Source organism: Humulus lupulus, chromosome 3 (genome assembly GCF_963169125.1).
Source record: "Humulus lupulus chromosome 3, drHumLupu1.1, whole genome shotgun sequence".
Lineage (NCBI taxonomy): Eukaryota > Viridiplantae > Streptophyta > Magnoliopsida > Rosales > Cannabaceae > Humulus > Humulus lupulus.
The window spans coordinates 282037954-282054319 of NC_084795.1; the positions used below are offsets into that span (position 1 = coordinate 282037954).

At 32.0% G+C, this 16366-nt stretch overlaps 2 protein-coding genes across 3 annotated transcripts; one reads left to right on the forward strand and one right to left on the reverse strand.

The window, feature by feature from the left end:
* Window positions 1-801: 801 nt before the first annotated feature.
* On the reverse strand, window positions 802-8180 carry LOC133824728 (uncharacterized). Of its 2 annotated transcripts, XM_062257702.1 has the most exons (8): window positions 7857-8180; window positions 7720-7778; window positions 4729-6028; window positions 1992-2233; window positions 1697-1912; window positions 1539-1631; window positions 1352-1456; window positions 802-1273 (listed from the first exon to the last, which is right to left on the reverse strand). In XM_062257702.1, exons 3-8 carry the CDS (start codon window positions 6011-6013, stop codon window positions 929-931), a joined length of 2286 nt encoding a protein of 761 aa, XP_062113686.1. In that variant the 5' UTR covers window positions 6014-6028; window positions 7720-7778; window positions 7857-8180; the 3' UTR covers window positions 802-928. The 2 variants fall into 2 exon arrangements, with proteins under 2 accessions (XP_062113686.1, XP_062113685.1); XM_062257701.1 differs by lacking the exons at window positions 802-1273; window positions 1352-1456; window positions 1539-1631; window positions 1697-1912 and having other exon boundaries at window positions 2028-2233; window positions 3704-6028.
* A 3755-nt stretch (window positions 8181-11935) lies between these two features.
* On the forward strand, window positions 11936-12975 carry LOC133825809 (uncharacterized). The gene is made up of 2 exons (XM_062258705.1): window positions 11936-12351; window positions 12420-12975. The coding sequence occupies exons 1-2, from the start codon at window positions 11936-11938 to the stop codon at window positions 12973-12975; spliced, it is 972 nt and encodes a 323-aa protein (XP_062114689.1).
* The last annotated feature ends 3391 nt before the right edge of the window (window positions 12976-16366 follow it).

Genomic DNA, 16366 nt, shown 5'->3' on the forward strand with positions numbered 1-16366 from the left:
ATAAATATATTCACACATGCACAACGGGTTATCTTAGAAGATTGATCGAATCTTCGAGGTCAGCGATCAGCATAGTGACTGTCAAGACTTATGGACTTGTTACGAACTTGCCATCTTACTCCAAGACCTGCTCGGAGCAAATAAATACTATCGAGGCTATCACACTCGAGCTTGCACTTCTTAAGCTCGGGTTGTTCAATTCGAAGGTACTCGGTAACGGATGTATCCCGATGTCATGCCATTTCGAGCCTAGAAAGAATCCCGAGGTTACGTCTTCAAGACTGTCATTTTACTTCGGAGGTTTTACAACTGGACCATGCAATGTGTTTCATATATTTCGAGCTCATACTTAATGAATCCAGTTTTTCGAGGTCATAATCTCTAGTCTCGAAATCTGAGTGTAACAATCACTACAAAAATCAGGGCCTATACCGAGAACAAATGTCCTCGGTATAAGCCGAAATGTCCTCGGTATATCTTATACCGAGACAATGTTTATACCGAGACAATGTCGTCGGTATAAAGTTGTCGGTACAGCCGCGTCGGTAAAAACAAAACGTCTACCGACGACATTCAAAATGTTCTCGGTATACGTTTTACCGAGGATAATGTCCTCGGTAGAAAGTGACAAATGTCCTCGGTACAACAAACCTCAATTTCTCATCGTACTGGTACATACCGACATCTTGGTGGTATATACCGAGGACAATGTCCTCGGTATAGACTTGTCCCCAATTTTTTTTTATATTTGTTATTCCCTTATTTATTTATTTATTTTGAATTAAATATAAGAAAATAGAATAAAATTAAAACACTTATATTAAAGATATAAAAAAAAACATAAGAGTGTATTCGTTGAATTAAAATAAAGACTTGTCTTAAACATGATAATGTAATAGTCAATTGTAATAAAATTCATACATAAGTCCTACTGAGTCGGTGCTCCAACATCAGGATCATCGGGTGGTGGTGGTGGGGCAGATTGAGATCCCGGGGTGATACAATGAGTCCGGACATGCTCCTCTAACTGTCGAAGACGCTCTCTCATCTCAGACAACTCTTCATCTCTAGTTTGTGAAGGACGAAAATCAAATGGAGTTCGGTCCCTTATGTTAAGGATACGTCCATATCCTTTCTGGTGGCCCCGTCGTTTTCCGAAGACATTTTGTACCAAAGATATGTCTTCATCTTCAGGCGCACTCGAAACTGGTGTGGAACTCTCAGTATCAGTTGCCTGTGTCTGCTGTGTGTCGCGGTATGCACGCAATTCCTCCTGTGATACAATGTATAATGTAATTAAAATTTTGAAACAATTAAAAATTTGAAAAATGTTTAAAAAAACTTAACGTACCCAAGTATTTTTTGCTGTCTCTGTCACCCACCCTGTGCCTGATTTATGGTGAGTATCCATCCAGCTATCCGGGATGGACTCAAGTTGCCCAGTCTCTAAATTGCGCTGTCACGTACATATATTTTTATAAAATTAATAATTAAACGTAAATAAGAAAAATAAACTAAAAAATAATTAATTAACTAACCTTTTTATAGCGTAAGGCTGGGATTGACTGAGAACCTCCATAGCTAAGCTCTTTCAATTTCTTTCTATTTTCCTTGTTGACCACAGAACGTTTCTGCAAAAAGTTATCGTTAGTAATATATTTAATTAAGATAGTTAAGTTTAGCAAGAAATTAATACCGTAATTTCTGGGCGACGGAAAAAATCAATTGCTTTTTGCCACTGCGTATCCGTGCAACCACCATAACGATTTTGTGGCCCATTAATCGTTAAGTGCTCTTTAATATCGTACTTCCAGTCAGAATACTTTTTAGCACACGAAGTATCAATGCCTCTCAAGATCCCAGGCATATGCCCTTCTCCATATCTAGTACGCCCAATATCAAACAAATCATCCTAATTTACAAACATTTATTAGTAAATATCATATATAACATAAAATAAGAATTAAGATAAAAATACATAAACTACTTACTTCCAAATGTGCAAGTATTCTTTCTTTCGAGGCATTTGGTACTTTTGACCATTGAGGACAGTCCGGATCTGTGTACTGTCGAACAAGTAATCCGAGCTCTCTTGAGAAATTTGAGCTGTACTCTCCGATCTCTTTATATGTTCTCCCCCGCACATCCCACTCGAGAGGGAGAGGACGCCCCAACTGTTCCCTCTTTTCCCGCGTGTTCAATCCCTTATGGCGTCCACGTTTACTTGGAGGCGCTATTGTATGCAAATTCAATATTTTAAAATTAATATGGATTAATTGTTAAATTTTAAGGAGTATATCAATGTGTAAAATATTACCTCGTTCACAATCAGCTGGGATATCTGCCGGTCCACGTGGAGGATCGCATCCTCCACCATCACCCCCGTGAGATTGAGCAATAACATCAGCCATATCTGTCAAATTAATCGATATTAAAATTACATTTATCAGTTAAAAATGACAATATAAAATTATTTATTGTTAAAAATAATTACTTCAACATATTATAAAATTACCACTTAATTATCACTATAATAATCTTCACTATCATCATCGGTTTCTATGTGTTCATCTTCCTCTTCATCATCTTCATATTCAACCTCCTCCTCCTCCTCCTCCACTTCCTCTTCCTCCTCCTCCTCTTCTTCTTCCATTTCCTCCTCCCTCTCCTCCTCAATTGCAACATTATCTATCTCAACAAATTGTAATGGAGCCCCCGTACGTTCAAAGCTGATTTGTGGCAACGGTCCAAGATCAACGAATAATTGGAAATTAGAGGAACTAGTGTCGTGCATAACATCTACTTCTACATCCTCCGCTTGTTCTTCAACTAGTGGGATGTCCCACACATTTCTGTGATGCACTTCTTGGACGACTTTCCAATGAGATTTATTTTTAAGGTCTTCAATGTAGAAAACTTGGTTAGCCTGAGTTGCTAAGATAAATTTATCATCTTTGAAGGCCTCCGAACTGGTTTTGATACTCGTTATGTTTTGCTCAAACTTTAATCCTGAAGACCGATTAGTGTCAAACCATTTGCACTTAAATAATACAACAGAACAACCAGAAAGATAAGACATCACTAAAACTTCTTCCAACTGGCCGTAATAAGTACTATTTTCGACACCCGCTACAGAGACTCCACTATTTTGAGTTTTGCGATTCTTGTCCCTGTCATAACACAAAAATCTTACTCCATTTACAACACACCCAGGGTACGACGCAACACGAGTTGAAGAACCGTTTGCTAAAGAGATTAATTCTTCATCTACTTCCAAGGATCCTGTTTGTCGAAGATGATAAATCTTATTATAAAACCAATTAGGAAATTCCTCTCTATGTAATTGGTCTAGGTTTTCAACACCTCTAGTCTGTAAAATTTCCCTATGCTCTCTGCAAAAAACAAAAACAACTAATTTAAGAGCTACTAATAAGAGTTATAATAAACATGCAATGAAATGATGAACTACTTTAATTACTTACCGAAGATATGGCAAGATCTCATTGCAGTTGTTTAGAATATACCAATCTGCTATTTTCTTCACTTCATCTTCCAAAATTGTCAATGATTTCTTACCAATTGGACGACCCTGAGATCGAAAGACCGACATCTTTTTAAGTGATGGACCAACATCTACATTTCGGTCTGGACGATTGAACTTTGTCTCAACACCTTTCAAGTACATGGAGCAAAATGTTAATGCCTCATCAACCACATATCCTTCTGCTATTGAGCCCTCTGGACGTGCTTTGTTACAGACATAATTCTTCAATTTTTTCATATACCTTTCAAAAGGATACATCCACCTCATGTGAACCGGTCCTCCAAGTATTGCTTCTTCCGGTAAATGTATTAGTAGATGGACCATGATATCGAAAAAAGCAGGTGGGAAAATATTCTCTAACTTGCAAACAATCTCAACAATTGAAGTTTGGACTTTTTCTAAATCTGAGACTTTTAGAGTTCTCGCACAAATGAGCTTGAAGAAAGTGCATAACTCAATAATAGTTGTACTCATTGATTTCTCTAGGAATGCATGCACACCAACTGGCAAAAGGCGTTGCATAATGATGTGACAATCATGCGATTTCAAACCAGTTATCTTATTGTCATTGTCAATCACATTTTTCCTTAGGTTAGATCCAAAACCATCTGGAAACTTCACTGATTTAAGAAATCGACAAAACTTTTGGCGATCTTCAACAGTGAAAGTGAATTTGGCCGCAGGCTTTTGTATCCGACCATTCAACTTCCTCAGCTGTAACTCTGGTCTCATCTTCATCTTCTCCAAGTCTACTCTGGCACTAACTGTGTCTTTGGTCTTATTCTCCAGCCCAACTATTGTGCCTACTAAACTGTCACACACATTTTTCTCAACATGCATAACATCTAGATTGTGTCGCAGCATTATGTTGGCCCAATATGGGAGCTCAAAAAATATACTTTTTTTCCGCCAACCAACTTGCTCTTTTGTACGCTTTCTTTTTTGGCCGCCATAACTGACATGCTTACCAGGAAGAGAATCAGGTATAAAACTCATTTGTGTGAACATTTCTTGCATGGTTAATGGCTGTGGTGGTAATCTCTTTTCAACGACACCATATGTCTTCTTGTCCCTTCTAATGACATGTCTGATTGGTAAAAAATGTCTATGACCATAAAAAGCAACCTTCTTTTGTAAACGAATAGATGGTGTTGCCACATTGCAAGTAGAGCAAGCATGATAACCTTGAGCAGTCCATCCAGAAAGGCTACTCCTTGCTGGGTAATCGTTTATAGTCCACATCAAAGCTGCCCGAAGAGTGAAGAAACTGCCATCGACTGCATCTCGAGTCTGTACACCAGTCACCCATAATTCTTTTAACTCATCAATCAATGGTCTTAAGAAAACATCAAAATCTTTTCCTGGCGAATGAGGTCCCGGAATTAATAAACTCAACATGAAATTAGTTTCTCTCATGCACAACCATGGTGGCAAGTTATATGTCGTCAACACTACTGGCCACATACTATAAGACAGACTCATATTACCAAAGGGATTGAATCCATCTGCAGCCAATCCAAGCCGCACATTCCTGGGTTCCATTGCAAATGTTGGATTATTTCGGTCAAAGTCCTTCCAAGCTTTCCCATCAGCAGGATGACGCAATACACCATCTTCTTTTATACGTTGCTCGTGATGCCATCTCATATGTTGAGCAATGTGCCTCGATGCATATTTTCGCATTAACCTAGGGGTTAAAGGAAAATAACGCATCACTTTATGAGGCACTTTCTTTCCCTTGGTGTTCTTGTCCACCCATCGATCCTCTCCACAAACAGGACATTTGCTTTTTCCAGCATGTTCTTTCCAAAACAGTGCGCAATCATGCTTGCAGACATGGATTGACTCGTAGCCCAATCCAAGTTTCCGCAACAACCTTTTCGCTGCATAGTGCGATTTTGGAAGCTTATTTGGGGCTGGAAATGCATCATGTAACAACTCCAGCATTCCATCAAATATTTTGTTGGGAATTTTTCCCAACACTTTGAAATGCATTAACTTCACTAGGAAATTCAATGAAGTGTAATTTTGACACCCGGGGAATAATGGAGCCTCGATCTCAGCAAACAAATCGTTATAATGTTGCCCACTCCTGTAGTCAGTTGTAGGTATCTCTTGACCGCGCTCATTCTCCGCTTGTTCGTCATTGTCATTTTGCATAAGATCAGTGAGAACATCCATCATCTCATCTTCATCATTTTGATCTATCCGAGCTCTCATTGGTATTATTTCATCCTCTCCATGCCAATGCCAATTGGTATATTTCCGTAGAAAACCATTTACAAAAAGATGATTTTCTAATACATCAATTGTCTGAAATTCAACGTTGACACACCTCCTACACGGACATTTCACCAATCCCCTTGAGTCAACGCACTGCCGGGCTCTCTGGAGAAAATCCATCACACCAGCCTCATACTCATCGGATAATCGATCTGTCAAATTAATCCAACTCTTGTCGATCGACATTGTATGAATGTAGCACTGCACGGAACACTAATCATCAAACTTACAATCAATTTGTGTGTGTCCTAATTCAGAGAGAGGCAAATGTAAGAGTCTTCAATGACTCACCCTCTCTAAACGGGTCTAAGGCTTCTTGTGATGAACACTAAAAAAATATAATATTATCACTATGTGATAATAATACTATTATATCTTTGGTAATAATTTCTTATTACCAAAGAAAAAAGCAAATATAATTAAATATGTTTTTTTAATGTCTTATGCTTTTTGAAGTTAATTATGTTGTTTTATGATATCTAACTATAATATATTTCAGTGTAAATATTATTAAACTTATTTAAATTTGACATATTAATTTAGTATTTATTAAATTACATATTTTACTTATGCTTTATTGAATAGTTTGATTAATTTAAACAAAATTTCTAAAATTTGTTTAAAATTTATTTAACTACTTTAGGATTAATTTTTATTTTTATTAAAATTTAGTTGCATAATGTTAATGTTAATTTTTTTTATTCTTAATTTTAAAATATATTATTTATATAAAAAACATAAATTATTCAAAAATTGAAAAAAAATATTAAAAAAAATACAGAAAAATTAAAAACAACTAACAAATAATATTAAAAACATATTTTTTTAATTTTAATTTTAATAATGATTAAAACTAACAAATATTAAATTTAATTTTTTTAATTTTAATTTTAATTTTAATAATGGTTTTCTAATAATATATTTGTTAATTTTATTTAATCAGAACTAACACATATTATTTTTTTACATATTAATTTAGTATTTATTAAATTACATATTTTACTTATGCTTTATTGAATAGTTTGATTAATTTAAAAAAAAATTCTAAGATTTGTTTAAAATTTATTTAACTACTTTAGGATTTAATTATTACTTAAATTATTTAATTAATGTTTATTTTTATTAAAATTTAGTTGCATAATGTTAATGTTAATTTTTTTAATCTTAATTTTAAAATAAATGATTTTACTTATCAATTCACTATTTATTAAATTAGAAATTTTATTGAGTACTTCTACTAATATTCACAATATCTCTAAATTTTACAATTCTATAAAAAATTCGGCAGCATAACGACTATATTTTCATCTATCCCAAAATTTAAAATCCTGCAAATAACACATAAAAAATATCCAGACCCAGATCATGCAGAGAGCATTACAAATTCATTTTAAATAACTATATAATTTATAATTATTAGTCTAAATTTTATTAATTATTCAATTTTCTAACCAAAATATTAAAATTCTACTAAAAATTAACAACAACAAATTAATCATCAATATTCATAAAATCTGAATTTTTACTACTAACATAAGCAAAAAAATTAAAATTGACAACAACAACATACTAACATTACCACCAAAATTTTCAAATTAACACTCAAATATTTAATATGTTTACTAATATGTTTAATACACATAAAATTCACCAAACACAACATAGAATTTATTTAAAAAAAATACTAATTAATCATTTAACAATTTTCTAATTCCTAATATCATTTTTACTAATACTTATTTTGAAAACCTAAAAATAAATACATTCTATCTAATATAATTATTTCAGATTTTTATTAAAATTAATATTATATTATTTATATAAAAAAACATAAATTATTCAAAAATTGAAAAAAAAATTAAAAAAATACAGAAAAATTAAAAAAAACTTACCAATGCCTTCAATATCTTGCTAGCAATCCCTATAATCCAACAAAAACCGAATACCCAACCTTCAAACAAAAATTAGAAAATATCATTATACAATTTCATAAATATATATATATATAAAATGAATAAATAAACCATACCTTCAACAAATACACAGAAATTCCTTCACCCTTGGCAATTTTGGGGCTTAAAACCGAGCTTTTATGGAGGAAAACGACTATAATCGGCGGAGGGAGGCGGAGGTTTCGGAGAAAACCCAGAGAAACCAGAGAGGAAGGAGAAGGGGCTTCGCGGCTGAGTGTGATATTTATAAACCCTATACCGAGAACATGTTCTCGGTATAGGTCCTCGGTATAGCAACTAAACCTATTCAGAACCGCGAAAATGTCCCGCGCATATGAAATGTCTATACCGAGGACATGTTGTCGGTATAATGTTCTCGGTATTGAACCTTTTTTTTGTAGTGAATATGTATTCTCAAAATTTATATGGGTCCCTTGGCAAAATGGCTTATTTTTTAAAGTCATTTTGCACTCTAACCAAGTTTTAATAATTCTTTGCAAAATTGACTCTCATAATTTAAAAAGCAAGTCGAAAATTTAGACAGGTGGTCGAAAAATTCAGGCAGCCGGTTGAAAATTTTAGACAACTAGTTGAAAAATTTAGACAACTGGTCGAATTTTACACAGGCCATTTTGCAAAAAATTATCAAAAGTAGGTCAGATTGCAAAAACACTTAGAAAAAAATGCAATTTTCACCAATTTATATTTATACCACTATATATATGTATTTGCATGTTAAGACTGTTAAATCTTGTCATATTAGCGCAACATTAGTGTTATATTACAATATTTACTATAATTCATGAGAGATTTTTGCCATGAAAAAAAATTAAGGAGCAAAATTTTACAAAAACTATAATTTATGGAAACAATTTCCTATTTACCCTATTATAAATCGAAATCGCTCAGCATTAAACTAAATGTTTTTAATTAATTATTCTAAAAAATACTATTATAAAAGAAATATTGTATGTGCCACATCCCACAAACATACTGCGTGATCTCATATTAGGGGTCTACCGTAAAACTATCCTTTGTAAATTTATTCTATATTACTTCTGTCTTTTTAATAAAAGGAAATTAATTAAAAGGATAAGAATCAGCCAATAAAGTGTTTACAATACAGAGACACCAAATATGTATTGTCATTTTCTATATAGACAGCTAATTTAACAATATGAGTCACTCTATTAGCCTCCCTAGGACAATGACTACTAAACATCAGTCATTACATTATAACAAGAATAACTAAAGTGGACTTGCCCTTGTTTTGGCTAATTAATAGCACAATTGTATTTTGTTTTGGAATTTTAAGCTCAAAAGTCACTATTATTTATTAGAGCATCCACAACGCTTGTAGCTAAAGAAGTGGCTTGATTATATTTGTGAGATAAAATGTCAACATGGTATTGCCAAGTGAGATTTCTATTTGTTGTGGCTAGAGAAGTTGTTCCTTTAAGGCAGCGTTGTCTATTTTGTTTTTTAAAAATTAATAATATTTTATATTGATTTATGTACTTTTGACAACACACAAGGTTGGTTGCACTATTGATGCTCTTAGGGGAAGATTTGTCTGTTCATATCAATCCAATGTAAAAATTAGGTTGTAAAAATCTAACTCGAACCCGTCTAATTAAGAAGAAAAAAATTTAGCCCGTCCAATGTTATAGATGGTTTGGTCGGGTTAACCCGCCCAAACTAATTTTAAGTTTTTCTTAAATGTTCAAATAATTAGACTCAACAAACTAAAAATATAGTATACATCTTCCAAGTTTTTTTTTATAATTCACGAAAGTTTCATTGGTTCAAACCAATTCCAATCTGATACAAACTGCAACACCTTTAATCTGATACATCTTTTAAGTTTAGACATATTATTATAAATTGATATTTTAAAACATTATTCTAAATTCATTGTTAAAAATTTAACAATAATATTTAATATTACATATAATATATGTCATAATATACGTAATATATATGTGTAAATAAAAAAAAGACTTTTAATCGGTTTATTTGGGTTATTTGGGCAGATTGGTATAATTCACAAACCGCCTAATATAATAATTTGACAATTTGAATTTTTGTCAGGTTATTCGGGTTACACTTTTTGTCGGTTTTTTTTGTTTGGTTTGGAGGGTTTATTCGAATTGAGCAGTTTGTAAAATCTTTTGCACGACCCTATTACGTATAAAACGTTTCACTTAAATTCTTTATTAAAAATAATTGACAACAAAACCCTTTCAATTTAGGTTTTGGTGTGCCATCAGTCTTTCATTGTTGCCCGTTAACAGCTGACCTTTGAAGAATATGTGAAAAAAATGGTTCTTTTAATATCTAATTTCTAAAATAAAATTTATTACACTAATTTTCAATAAGTTATAATATATTTTTATATCGAAATTTAAAAAAAAAAAATCCTTAAAACGTATAATTTATAAATAAACGTGATTTAATTTTGTAATTATATTATAATCAATTAAAATAAGTTTGATAAATTTGAAAATTCAAATCAATCACCAAATCATTAATTACATTATTAATGATAAGATAAATTTATGGCGAAATTCAGTAATTAATTTAAAAGGTTGTACTAAGTTATTAAGTATTTATTTTGAAAAAAAATAGCAAGTAGTCTAAAAGTATGTACTTAAGTCGTTAAATTGTAATTTTTTTACAGCAAAAATTAATAAATAGTCTGAAATATTACACTTAAAACATCACTAAGTAATTTTTTAGTTGCTAAATTCATATATGACACTAATTTTGTCTTAATTTTAATTAATTAATAAAAAAACTAAAATATATATTTTTATAACATTAAAAATTATTTGAAAACTGTTATAAAAATATATATTTTTATAACATTAAAAATTATTTGAAAACTGTTATAAAAATATAAAATAATTTAAAAATTCTATCAAAAGAATTATTTAATTTTAGTTAAACTAAGTTTTATACAACATCAATTAAATCTTACTAATCCTAGTGTTCTACAGTGTATATAATTATATTATAATGCTAATACTAGTCAATTTTATAAACTTACTAAACTAAACTAAATAAATTTCAAACATGACATGATATTTTAGAGATTTTTACAAAAATTACTTAATTTTACTAAAAATAACATTTTAATAATGGCCAAACTTTTTTTCTTTTTTTTCAATTTTACGATTTTAAGAAATTTTTTATATTTTTATTTATTTTATGTTGATATTTAGTTGTTATATATATATATATATTGTTTTTTATTTAGTTTATTTTGGATTGATGGACTTGCTAAGTTGTTTTCTAGTTATTTTTTTTAATACGATATTTTTGTAATTATGAATATTTAAAAATTATATTTTTGAAAACTTAACACATTTTAAAAAATATATATATTTAATAAACAACTCCTATTTTTTATTCGAACAAGAAACAGTAATTGGATTTTTTTTTCATCTCCCTGCACGTATTTGAGTATGAAATTCAAAACTTTGAGATTTCTTCTTCAACAAAACAAACTTTTTAAAAATGATGAGCATTTCAAAGAACTATAAATGCTGTCACTTATTTTTGTAGAATATTAACGACCACAATAATTTGCTTTATCTTTAGTAAAAAGGAAATTCATTAAAAGGATAAGAATCAGCTAATAATTAAAGTGCTACCAAATATTATAGAAAGATAGCTAATTTAACAATAGCACATGTGTACTTTCTTTTGGGATTTTAAGTGCAAAAGTCACAATCATTTATTAAGCGTTTCATTTAAATTCTTAATTAAAAATATAGGAAATAGCGGCTAAAATATTTAATATTTTAAAAAAATTACACTTTTATACTTAATTTTTTATTTTGTGGTAAATATATTAAATGTGTTCAAAATGTTATACTTTTATACCCAAACTTTTTTTTGCGGTAAATATACTCAATGTTTTTAAAATGTTGCACTTTTATACCAATATCATGAATGTGTTTGTACCTTGAATATGGTAGTTTGTGATTTAAAATATTATTTATTTAATTTAAAAAAAAAATCATTAGGATAGGTGTCTCGAGTGCTAGATATGTCAGGTTTTACTCGAGCTTATCTTCCTTTCAGGTACCTTGGCATACCTGTTTGTTCAAAAAAAATCTCAGCAGCTGAGTGTAATGGTATTCTTGAGAAAATGGTAGCTAGAATCAAGGTTTGGAGCACAAGGAACTTGTCTTATATGGGAAGAGCTACTTTAATCAACTCTGTTTTAATCACTATACACTCTTATTGGGCTCAAATAATGATCCTTCCTAAACGATTATTAAGGGATGTTGAAGCTGTTTGCAGAGCTTATCTTTGGAAGGGTCTGGCTGGCAGTAATAGTCCGGGTTTAGTAGCTTGGCATCATGTGTGTTCGCCCAAGAAAGCTGGGGGTTTAGGCTTTAGGAATGTTATTGATTGGAATATGGCTGCAATGGGAAAGTATGTTTGGGCAATTGCCACCAAAAAAGATAATTTGTTTGTGAAATGGATTAATAGTGTATACTTGATGGACAGAAACTGGTGGGATTACCAGGCGCCTCTAGACTGCAGCTGGTATTGGAAGAGGTTAGTTGCTGTCAAAGATGCTTTCAAAGCTAGGTTGATCTGTCTAAATTTGCAGCTTTGAGGTATAGCATTAAAGCTGGTCATGACCTTTTGTTTGAGCAGTCTCTTGCTGTTAGCTGGAGCAAAATTGTTTGGGATAGGCTGAGCATTCCGAAGCATAGGTTTGTGCTGTGGCTGGTTATGTTGCAAAGGCTGCGTACTAGAAATCAGCTGCATAAGTTTCAGCCTTTAATGGATCAATCTTGTCTGCTTTATGGTGATGATATTGAGAGCATTGATCATCTCTTTTTTCACTGTCATTATAGTAGGGTCTGTTTGCAGAAGCTTAAGCAGGGGTTGGGTTGGAATTCGGCTTCCTTAAATCTGATGCATTTAATTCGTTGGATTCATAAAGCTAAGAGGATGAGTGTTATCTGGAAGAGCTTTTTGTATGCTGCGCTTGCCGCTCTTGTTTATCACCTTTGGAGAGTTCGAAATGATGTGTTCTGGAACAACAAGTTATGGCTTGTAGATAATACTGTACAAAGAGTAATTAGGGAGCTTCAGGTTAGGATCACTCTTGTAATGCCTAAAAAGGCTAAATCCATAGATAGAGATTGGGTCACTAAGCTTAGTACAAATTAGTTGTATTTGTGGCTGGTTTGGTTGGTTTTGTATTGGTTGGTTGTAAACTTTGGCTTTTGAGTAATGCATTGATTCTTATTCATAAAAAAAAAAAAAAATATCATTAGACACAATATTTTGGTTTAATTTTTCATTTTATATATTTATGTCATTTTATTTATATATATATTTATATAATAATGCCAATACTACTATATTAGTCAATTTATTAATAAACCGCGTTATCTACTCATTTCACTAGAAAGCTTTCTAGCCATCCAAAAGCTTTAACAACCAAGTTCATAAAAAATATCGTTTTTTAGATATTTGTTTTAGTTTTAGATTACCACAAGTTAGAATTGTAAAACAATTTCTTCATTTCTCTTTTCTATTATTTCATTCATATAATTCCACTATATATAATAGAATAAAGGACCTATATGTCATATCAAGGGCCACTTCATTTATTTGGATAAATAAAATAGTGCATTGTATGAATGTATAATTGAATATAGTTTATACAATAAGATGTGAAAGTGTTTTAAAAATAGATGTGGATAGTAATGGTAGAAAGTATAAGCATAGGATTGAAAGGAATAAGTAACATGAGATTCCATCTCAAAACTAATTGGTGATGAGTGAAGTAATCGATGCTCTTATATATAGTTGAATGTGCTCACAGACTTTCCATGTGGGACACACTAACATCCCCTCAAAATGGTGGTTATTTATGATCACAAATCTTGAACTATTGAAACATTAATGACTCTTTTGGCTCACTCTTATTTGGACAATATTTTAGGCTCTTTTGGCCGGCTATTAGCTCATTTATTTATTTTGATAGTTATGAGTTGTGGTGCTTTTTTTGTTGTTGCTATTTTCATGTTATTTTATTTAAGTGTTTTTGGGCCGAGTATGCTCACTAGAACATTTTTAGATTCTGATACAATGTAAGAATTGTATAATGGAGTGTAGTTTAGACAGTAAAATATGAAAGCGTTTTAACAATAGATGTAAATAATAATTGTAGAAAGTATAGAAATATCTAAATGTTAAAGCTCACACGATATTCACGGGAAACACTAAAAGCCATGAATGGTAGGGTAACAAAAACATATATACATAATATGATGAGTATATAAATATATATATATATTTATATAAATATATATTATATATATATATATATATATATATATATATATAGGGCTAAACAAAGGCCACTCATCTCAAATATGAATAATGCACTTTCTTTGCTCTTTTTGTCTGTCAATGCCGCAAGTTGCAGTTACTTGTCTCTGTCATTTATATTTCTATTACAAATATTCATGTCTCGAAATTAGGACTTTATCCTGCTGCTTTATTGATTATATAAATGATAAATTTTTTTTATAGAGGTTTCACTTTAAGTCCAATCGGTAAGACTCTCAGTATTTTTCGACCCGTGAATAGTTTTTGGCGCAACTTTTTTTTATGACCATGTATATTGTAGCTATTTAGATTATTCTACAAATTTTCAGAAAATTTTGAATAGTTTACATGACCGAAAATTAGGTTCAAACATATTTTTCACGCACATAAAAAAAATTAGTTACGCGTGCAACAATATGTTTGAACCTAGTTTTTGGTACTGTAAACTATTCGGAATTTTCTGAGAAATTTGCAGGATGCTCTAAATAGCTACAATATACATGGTTATAAAAAAAAAATCACGTCGAAATCTGTTCACGGGTTGTAAACACTGAGAGTCCTACCGGTAAGGCTTAAAGTGAAGCCCCTGTAAAAAAAATTCTCCTATATATTTGTATAATTATAGATACGAAGGATTTTATTATATCTTAACCACCGAAGAGTACATTCTTCATTATTCATCTCATCAAGGCTTTCCCAAATATATTCTTTCACACATGCATGAGCAGTCACTGAATAGAATTATACGTGAGAAGAGAAAAGGGTGATGGAGTGAATGGGATCATGAGATTGATGTTGTTGCGTGGCTTGTCGGCCATGAATTTTCCAACATTGGGTTGGGAATGTTGATCGATGAGCGATGGATTATGGGTTTGCAGACGGATCTGTTCATTGAATTAATTCAAACTATATATAAGTAGGACAATTATTTTATAGTAGTTTTACTTTAAGCCCTACCGGTGAAGCTTTCAGTGTTCTCGATTTTTGAACAGTTTTCGACGCGATTTTTTTTTATGACCATGTATATTGTAGCTATTTAGAGCACCAACACGATTTTTAAAAAATTATGAATAGTTTACATTACTGAAAACTTTGTTCAAACATGTTGTTGCACGCGTGACTAATTTTTTTTATACGTGTGGAAAATAACATATTTGAACATAATTTTCGGTATTGTAAACTATTCGGAATTTTCTAAAAATTTGCATGGATCTCTAAATAGCTACAATATGCACAGTCATAAAAAAAATCGCGCCGAAAACTGCTCACGGGTCGAGAACACTGAAAGCTCCACCGGTAGGGCTTAAAGTGAAGTTCCTATAAAAGAATTGTCCTATATAAGTATACGTAATATAAAAAAAATTGTTATATATAACACTTTAATAAGATTGTTACTATTTGACAAAAGGTGGCCAATACTATACACTACAAGAAAAAGAGGTTTTAGAGACGGAAATATTACCGACGGACTAACTCCGCCGGTAATGTACAGTATATTAGCGGTGGAGTACTGGGTCCGCCGCTAATAATGGGGAAATCAAAATAAAAAATTAATTTTTTTATTAGCGGCGGACTTTCCCATTATTAGAGGCGGATTGTCCGCCGCTAATATAATGCCCGGGGACCGGTTTCAAATTTATTACAAGCGGGGATTTTACTGGCGGGGTTCTGGTGATAGCGACGGGACCCGCCGGTAATAGTATAATACCGGCGGACCCGCCGGTGATAGTGCATTACCGGCGGATTAAATGTGGCGGGACCCGCCGGTGATGTTGTATTACCGGCGGAGACCCGCCGGTAATAATATTATATAATCTCTGTTTGTTCTTCGTCTTCTAACATTTTTTGCTCCGACGTCCCTTGTGCAATCCAGCCCCGACCCATTCTTCTCCCTCATGCTACTCCGACTGCCATTTTCTTGGACCCCAAAAGCTTCAGGCGTCCTCTCCTCTGTCCCTCCTGCAGACAGCTCCATAAACGGCGACTAGGTACATTCAGTCCATTTTTTTAATGTATATTTTGAACTGTAAAATTATGATCTATATTTTTTTAATGCTAAGGCTTTACACAGTGAAGGCCTTGAGAGATTGTGTCTTCTCAACTTTCTTCCCAGAAATTGTGGTGTTCCGATCGTCCAAGGTGTCCATTTCGAAAAGCCTTTGTGAGGTATCATTTCAGGTAAGTTTAATTTAAAGTGAAAATGAATTTAATAATGTTTGGT